General features: G+C 38.6%; 1 protein-coding gene across 1 annotated transcript in view; it reads right to left on the reverse strand.

The window, feature by feature from the left end:
- Positions 1-9,552, reverse strand: part of LOC101856879 — a gene marked incomplete in the record, with an annotated part of 25,957 nt that overhangs the window by 5,050 nt on the left and 11,355 nt on the right. The window contains 7 exon segments of the mRNA XM_035969035.1: positions 810-929; positions 3,380-3,571; positions 3,955-4,101; positions 5,018-5,047; positions 5,879-6,071; positions 7,241-7,431; positions 8,176-8,351. Of these exon segments, the coding sequence (XP_035824928.1) occupies positions 810-929; positions 3,380-3,571; positions 3,955-4,101; positions 5,018-5,047; positions 5,879-6,071; positions 7,241-7,431; positions 8,176-8,351 (1,049 nt within the window).

Raw genomic sequence — 9,552 nt, forward strand, 5'->3', positions numbered from 1 at the left:
GGGGGGGGGGGTAAACCCACTATGCCAAGACCCTCTTTTGATACAAAATCTATACAAGTGAAATGCGTTCACTAGATCATTAAGTCAAAACAAGTAAACATATTTTGATTGTTGTTTATCAAATGAAAGAACTCCCAGTAATAGAGACCTATTTTCGGCAATTGCTGAAAAATAATTTAATGTCGAAGTTGTCATACAGGAATGTGCCCTAGCTGCTGCTAGCGGCTAACCGGCACTGTGGTTCTCACAGCAATCCGTTAGGAGTGGTTTGCAGGAGATAATGAGTAAACATAAATAAATCTTTCTCTACACATCATTTAGACAGTTTTTACAGAAATATCAAGATCAGCATTGTTATAATCTTTGACCTTTGGTTCATTTTAAGAAAAAATAAAAACAAAAATATTTTAAAATCCAAAATCCTTAGCTTTATCAAAACGATTTCTAAAAAAAAAAGAGAACTCTTTATTCTTCATGAAATATTTCTGCCAGAAACCTTCGTAATAGCATGGAATTGTCACTAAACCACTGGTGTTCACTGGTTGTACACAGCTACTTGCACTGAACATATTCTATTATACAACTGATCATTCAAGAAATGTCCATTCTAGTCAATATCCACAACAACAAAAAAAAGATGCCATATATTACTTAGCCACAAAGGAAACTTTTTACTACAACAAAATAACAAGCACAGATAATACAATATATGATTGCAAGCATTAAAACGCCATTGCTGACCACATTTAAGCTGTTCACAATCACGGTCCAGCAGTCATCAGTGGGACATTCGGGAACAGCACACTTACCACACTGAGGCCAGACTTCGTCAGAATTGTCTCCACAGTGGTCAACCTTGTCACATGTCAGCCGCTCCAGGATACATCGTTTGTTCTTGCACAAGAAATAGTCCCATCGGGATGAGCAGCCTGTCAGAAGGAGAATAAATGGCATAGGTGATGTACAAGTGGATTAATAAAGGCCACACTATTTATTCTTCCTACATTAATTGACTTTGCTTGAGATGATGTGAACAGAGTGTAGAAAACAAATCAATTAATTTACTTTTAGTCCCCCCCCCCCTTTCCCAAATCAGTTTTCAAGCCTATCCAGCAAGGTAAGGGCAAACACAAATAGACAACTTTACATCTGGGAATCCTTTTCTTTGTAGAAAAAATATTATACATTTCCTACCAACAAAACCAGCCCACTTTAGCAATCATTAGAAATCACTCCGGAAAAGACTGGTTTGTTTGTGGAAGCACCCCATCTACATTACGAACCAGAAAGTTGCTCCAGCCACCGTCTCAGTGTAAGAACATATCACTATCAATCCCTATAAATTTGTAGAATTATAATACAGACTTCAACAAAAGTTAAGGATCACCTTGACAGACAGCCTTAATTTTTTTTTTAATCCGAAAAAAAAGACAGCAATGAATGTTTTACAATTGTTTGCTCTGAAAGTGTTCACGGGTCACCAACGCGTACTGCAAAGCTTCCTAAAGGGGCAAAACAACCACGTGCAGCACAAAAATCCTTGGGGATTTTTAGCCAAATTTGCTGTTTTTTATTGTGAGCGACACCATGGACATTCCTCAGTTAAAATTTCTGGTGCACCTGATAAATGGACGTATCGTCTCGGACTGTGCACACTTTAGTGGCAATATAAGCCACCGTTTGCACAAAATCCAGTATCGCATCAACATGCCACCAAGACGAAAGCTGAGAGACTTTGATCATGCCAGGTCTACGGCATGGCTGCATGACAGAGTTGGAGTCCGAGAAGTTGCCGGAAGGCTTGCAGTGTCACACTCTGTCATTGTCCGCCTGAGGCAGCGCCATCAAGACACTGGATCAGTCCAAGAACGCCCACATGCAGGTCGACCCAAGAAGACCACTCAGAGAGAGGACCGATACCTCCGCATGCAGGCCTTGCAACAGAGGACAACGACCGCCAACAGCCCATCAGGCATCACAAGCGTGCTGCTACTAACACGGCGGTGAGCTCCCAGACCATTTAGCGTTGTCTGCATGCTTGCAACATACGTGCCAGGCATCCAATCAAGAAACTTAGGCTGACCGCAGGACACCAGGCATATCATCTCGCTTTGTGCAGGGCCCATGAACCATGGACCCAAGCCCAATGGTGGCCATGTGTAGTTCACAGATGAGTCATGATTCATGGTCAACCCAAAAGATGTGCATGTGTGGCGGCATCCACATCAGGCAAATGTGAGGCACCATGGTGGAATCAGGTTCTCGTCGAAATAATCAAAGTGAAGAAACTTGCATTTTTCCGCAGGTTTGTGAATGCTTATCAAATTTTTGTTTTTTGGCTCAACATCTTTCATGCTCATTAAAAAATTCATTTCTGTCTGGATTTTTCGAAAAACGTTGATAAAAGGCCTAAAAAATGTAAATTTTCAGTTACCACGGACTCTTAAGCTAAGGAAATAAGTAATCTTTGGCGACCATTTTCCCACTAATTTTACCTCTGAAAACAGATGACCCCCACCTCCTTCTTTTGCAAATATCGAGACTTGTATTCAAGATAAATGGATATTTTTTCATTCAAATAAAGACAATTGAACAAGCTTTAAGATAATACCAATAACTCTACATGCCCAAAAATTGACGAGAGCCTGATTCCACCACGCTGCCTCACAAATAGGGATCATAAGAATGCCATGGCCAGCAAAAAAGTTCCAACTTCAACCCCATTGAGAATGTGTGGGGTGAACTTGGCCGGAGAATCCAGCAGCACCAGTCACCACCAGCTAACTGACGAGAGCTGCTACAGATCCTGCAGCAGGAGTGGGCAAACCTTCCTCAGGCCTTCATTGCCACCACCATCAACACCATGAGGCGACACTGCCTTGATTGCATTGCTCGGCGTGGTGGGTACACCCATTTTTGGACGGACTGTGATGGACAACAATTCCTGGATTTTTCTTTTGAAGGGTACTGTTGTTCCGAGCGACATATTGCCTAAGTTCGTAACTTCATCATTCTGAAATTGAATTGATTTTATTAAGAAATGATTCCATTAACTTTTGAAATTTCAAATGTTTTGCTTTATATCTGTTTGTGCTGCGAGGGTGTATGCGAGTGGTCTTTAACTTTTGTTGCAGTCTGTAGAAAGGCAATAAATGGCCAAGGAATCAGCCCCAGCCGCAGCAAGCAGCTCACCGGCACAGCAGAGTAAGGGGTTAAAGGAGAATAGCCCTGCTGGTGAAAAAGGGAGGATATTACCAGCTTTCAGCGGGCAGTTCAACTGTAAATATGTATTTATATCTCTAATTACTTAGCGACACCCAAAAGGGTATAAGCGGTGGATAAAAGTAAGTAAGTAAAATAATTAGTGTGTTACACTCACCATATGTGTAAGAAGAATAAGCCAGAAGAATAGTAGACTCCTGTGTGTATGTTCCTCGAAGGCGAACATAGAAACCTGTGCCCGAGATGTGAGAGGATTGGAGAGACAGCTTGGCACCCGCAGAAGTTAGTCCACCGCGAATCTCCAAAGAGCGTGGAGTCGTGGAGCTGAACCCATCAGACTGCGTTCTTCCTGAAAAATGAAAAGAAGGTGTGAAGTACATTCAAATGTTGCAGTTGTTTTTTTTGGTTCAAGGTATGGAAAACATAATACCTTTCTCGGTACACGACATGGCACGTTATTTCCTTGGGCTGCCTGTCAAAAATTGGGCTGCCTCCAAACTTTTATTCTTTTAAAAGCCGCTGGGTGGGTGCTGCTTGCTGAGGAAAAGGAGTTAAGCCTTTCACTTTTGTCTCACACACAAGACACTCATGAGCACTCTTCAACATCTAATTCATCTCACAGAGAGACCCATGCCTTCTGTAATTAGTCGAACATCCTCGCAGGATTTTTATGACTACAATGCAACAACAACTTACCAACGGTAAAACAAAAAAATTACATCTGTATCTCACCTGAAGCATCAAATTCAATAAGGTTCACATATACACCTTGATAACCATCTGCCACCCTGATGATCCATATACAGTCCCGGTCATGGCCATCAGCCTCGTACAGAAGACTGATGGCATCTCCCGGGTCTGTGATGATACCTCCACAATCTGAAAAACCACAAAGGAAAAACTTTCCATTCAAATATGTGAGGCATCGTGGTGAAACCAAGCACTCCTCAAAATGATAAATTCGAAGAAACTGGAAATTTCCCGCCAGTTTGGCAATTTTTATTGAATTTTTAAAATTTGGTTTAACCCCTTTTAAGTCCATTAAAAAAAACATTGCGTAGATTTTACTGGCAAACGTTGATTATAAAGGCACAGCAATTGTAAATTTTCAGTTTCCAAAGACAATCAAGCTATGAAATTTTTTCGCTAACTTCACTTCTAAATTCAGGCGACCTACATCTCCTTCAATTGCAAATATCTCAACTTCTATTGAAGATATTCTGGGTTTTTTTTTTCATTGAAAGCAAGAAAAATGAACAAGCTTTAAGGTGATGCCAATATTTCCACATGTCCAAAAACAGACAAGTGCCTGATTCCACCATGTCATAACACATATAAATTAAAAGTTTGTTTATTTAAAGTTATCACTAGATGGAAAGTGATACAAACAAATTAAGTTGAAATTAGCAAGTTTGATGTTATAAGATATTATAAGACAAGTCAAGATTAAGGAATATTTCCGGGTCTCAACTAAGAGAAATTGTTAGCAGCATGCAACATAATAGTAATATATGCACACACACTCATCAACCCACACAAAAACTCTCTCTCTCTCTCTCTGTGTCTTTCTCTCTCCGTCTCTCTCTCTCTCACACACACACACACACACACAAACATACACACACATACACAAACACATTTACATATGTTGCAATGAAAATGACTGAATAGCTCATATTAATGACATCATGAATTAATTTTGACACTTTTTGTTTTTTTGTTTTCTAAAAAAATACACGACAAAAGTGTGAAAGGAACTGAACCATACAGTCACTGTGTTGAGAGTTTTACCAACCTGTGCGGATATCAGGGACTTGGCCAATGTCTGGGGAAAGTAAATCATACTAGTTTTTACGTCGATATCAAAGGTTATAATTTGAGGAATACAAAAAATAAAAAACCCAATATATTTTCTCAGAGAGTTCTAGCTTCTATAGCATAGGCTCATTTTGTATACTCATAGAAGAAAAAGCACAAAAAGAGGACAAATAAGACATGACCAGTAGGACCATCAAACAACACCATGAAAATGAAAGAAGAAAGTTAAAATAAAAAAAGGAACAGAATAAGGAGGTTCATTCAGTTTATCACCTTGAATTATCTAATAAACAATGGAGTACTCACGCACTAATAATGATGAATTCACAACACACAGCCACAAAAATCTAATGTCTAAAAATATTTTTCTAACTCAGCAACATTTACGATGAGGAAATGTACAGGGAAAAAAAAAGGATAAAGGATCTACGAAAAAAGGTACACAGTGGACAAAACAGAGATAACCCTTAAGATTAGAACCCAGTAAACTGCTCCCATCTCCTTGGCTGGGGCCACTTTAATAACATTACAACTTTTTGTACTCAAAAAGGAAAATGCTTCAAATATCACCAACAAAATACGAAAGCCGGAATAGATCTTAAATACTCCAATGCTTATGGTATATTTAACATAACAGCATAGCAGACCACAGCTGAATTTGACAGAACTTTGAGCAGAATGCAAGTAATCCCCAAAGAGCAAAATCAAAGCCCCTCTAGATTGTGTAAGATAAATTTCTAGAGATAAAAAAAATTCACCTACACAACCTGCCTCAAAAGTCAGAAATAATCTCTTTCTAAGAAAAAAATGAAAATTCACATCAATAAAGATAACCTACTGGAGTAAGAATAGACTGTAGCTTTGAAGCCGTTGTAAAAGTTAAAATGTCCAGAGAGTCTGTTCTCTCCAGTTTTAAAAATGAACGTCATCACCGGCTCTGTGGACTGGATTGCACGTCGTGGAATTGGGCAACAGTGGAACATACTATCACAAAGTGTGGCGTCTGCCCCATAAAAGGTGCCATTGATAACCTGAGAGAGAAAACGACACATTATTCATTCAATATTGAATTTAATTCTCAGACACTGCTCTAGTTGAAGTAAACAAGGGCACATCAATACGACTTATTAATATATGTGTCACGACGCGGTGGAATCAGGCGCTCGTCAGTTTTTGGGCATAGGCGGTTATTGGTATCCTCTTAAAGCCTGTTCATTTGCTTTCCTTTCGGAGAAAAAAATATCTTTCTTTGTTGAATATAAGTCGAAATATTTGCGACCGAAAGAGATCAGGGTCCACAGGTTTCAGAGGTTAAATTAGTGAGAAAATGGCTGCCAAAGTTTGGTAACTTCCATAGCCTGAGAATCCTTCAAAACTGAAAATTTACATTTTTTGTACCTTTAATCAATGTTTATCAGTAAAGTGTAGACAAAAAATTTTTTTAATGGACATAAAAGGTGTTGAGCCAAAAAAAAAAAAAAATTCGAAAAAAATTGCCCATCAGCCAAAAAAAGCTAATTTCTTTCATTTAATTACTTTGGCGAGTGTCTGATTTCATCAGGATGCCTCATATATTATAGACGTTTCGGACTAAGAAATAGTACGACTGACAAAAACGACATAGTGACAGTAGCACTACATAACAGTTAAGTACTAAGAAAGAGTAACATCAACAAATAGAAATGAGAGCGTGAGAGTAAAGAAGAACCACACGATAGTCTGATTGCTGAGAGCATCCCCACGATCATATCAACAGAATTTGGTTCCAAATAATCGGCAACCAGTCAACAAATAAAATATCAGCTGAACAATCTTCTCTACACATAAATAGGTCATTTTAGAGGCATGCACTAGTGTTTTAAAGAAGTGAAAGAATATAAAGTTCAGAAGGGGAAAAAAAAGGTCATGATACAACATTAAAAAAATACTATTTGCTGTTTTGGTAAGCACATTTATAAAAATCACTTAATTATTTAGTGTCAGGGAAAAGCAAGACAGAAAAAAACCCATGAAGATAACAAGAAGTAGAACCTACCAGTATCTCCCTGTAGACATGCATGTATGTATCCCATACACACATGAAAACTGCATTTATGTGTCAAGTCACTAAACATACGCTGCTAGAGAGCAGTCATCATATCTTTTACTGTAACCAAAAGAGAAGTAAGAGCCTCTGAAAATGAACAGCCTAACAACTCACCGAGACGTTAGAGCAGGGGGAAATAACCCAATCATCAAAAATAACAACAATGTATGGGTAGCCAGGTCGAGCAAAGATCTGGTACTTGTAGGTCTCATCAGTAGGCTTGTAAGGCTCTGGAAAAAATGGGCTCTTGAAGGTCTTTCTAGCAGAGTAGGACCAATCGGCTTCATTCAGGTATTCAATTTTCTCTGAAGAACAAATACAACAATCAGATATTGATGGCTAAAATAAAAGCATTGAGCATTTAAATGTGGTAATGCATGATGGTAATGCATGAAGGCATAGGGTTATTTCTATCTCCCTCCCTGAACTAAGGGCTTTCTCTACCACTTTGATTATCATTAATTATGGAAAGAATGAGAAACGGAAGAATATATGGCACAGAACAAGTAGACAATGGAAAAAAGTCAAAAAGGTAAAATATGCAACATTAAGATCAGGTGTTTTAAGAAATTCTTCAGGGACAGAGATCAAGACTTACAACACTAACAATACCAGCTAAAGAATGGTGGTGGAAAAATGTGAACCCTTGAAACAAAGTAATCTATTATAAGAGTCCCAAATAATACTAAGTATCCCAAATGAAGTTTTAGAGAAAGCAGGAAAAAACAAAAAACAGGACAAACACAACTAACAACCCAGTTGAGTAAAAATTTCAACCGAATGCTTAAAACAGCATTTGTAGATGCTTTCCATTGACATTCAGTTAATAAAATAATAAAATAAAGTTTTAAAATACCCAGTGTAAGCTAAAATCATCAGACTGATGTTGGCTGTGACTTCCACTTGAGCTAAATTAGACCAATGGCTAGATTTACACTGCTGCATGCTCAGGTGTGCACTTGTCGAGCAGAACGGTCAAGAAAATGTATGTACAGGAATGAGCTCGGGATCACAGCACTGATACTTATTCAGTCCCTGAAGGCACTCACCAATGGCCGTGATCCGGAGTCGCATGCTGATGTTAGCTGGGAAGATTTTATCGGCACAAGCCTTCACCTGCAACCTCCGTGACTCGCTGACAAAATCTAACGCATCACTAGATCTTGAGACCATCTTTGATTTTTGCTCTGAATACTCCTCATCAAGCAGGTAGAAGTATACGCAACTGTAGAAAACAAAAAAAAAAGAAAATATAATATGCACACATGCAAACACTCAAACCTAACATACACACACACCATACACTCCCCCCCAACTTAAGCACATGCATGCATGCATATTCACATTATCTTATCATATCATAGACATGATGTCCTAACCATCCACCAATTCCAAGATATCTAAATAATTCCACATGTCCTGTCTCATAAATAAAACTCTAAAAAACTGCAATAACAACAGGGATAATCATAAAATGCATGCATCATCTTAGCAAACTAAAACATCAAATTTCACAATAACATATTACCCCTGCGCGGCATGGATTTTCCTTAAGTCATATCTGTAAGCCCGACCATAAAAATATGTTGCCATCCTGGAGCCTATGCCATAATGAACTGTTTGTTTCCTCGGTGAGTGTGTATGTGTCTATGCCTATCTATATGTGGTAAGCCTACATGTTATTGAAAACTGTAGTATTATGCGTTTGAGTAGAGTGAAGCATTGAGTAGAGTGAAGCATTCTTGATGCAATACAGTCATTCTGAGCTAGGGAAAAGAAGTAAAAACTATCAGTGGCGCTCTTTAACCACCTCCTTTTGTACCCATATATACCTATTAGAGCACCTCTGAAAGGGAAAGTTTGTGGAGTGTGTGGTAGTGTGTGAGAGCATGTATGTCAATGCATGGATAAAAGATCACCTCTTTATACAGACAGATGTGCATGCACAGTACGGTATATGAGTGGCATCAGGCGCCGGCCAGACTTGTGAATCAAATAAACAAGGATTTTTCTGCCCATTGAGCAATTTTTATCTTTTCTTTTGGCTAAACACCTTATATGTCCATTTATGAAAACATTTCTGTGTGGACTTCACTGATAGACATTGATATGAAAGGCACAAAAAATGCAAATATGCAGTTTCCAAAGACACTCAAGCTTTGGAAGTCACTTAACATTGGCAGCCATTTTCTCCCTTATGTTACCTCTGATCCTAAGAGAAGACCGCCTCCTCCAAATGCAAGTATTCAAGATGGATGGGTCTTTTTTTAATTTCATCAAAAACAACACAAATGAACAGCTTTAAGATTATACTAATAATTCTACATAGGGCCTACCCTAAAAGTACCAGATTCCACCAGGCCACGATATATCTTATGGTTACAACTCCCCTATTTCACTGTAAAGTTATACAAACATTTGGGGGG

This window comes from Aplysia californica, unplaced genomic scaffold (assembly GCF_000002075.1).
Source record: "Aplysia californica isolate F4 #8 unplaced genomic scaffold, AplCal3.0 scaffold00108, whole genome shotgun sequence".
Lineage (NCBI taxonomy): Eukaryota > Metazoa > Mollusca > Gastropoda > Aplysiida > Aplysiidae > Aplysia > Aplysia californica.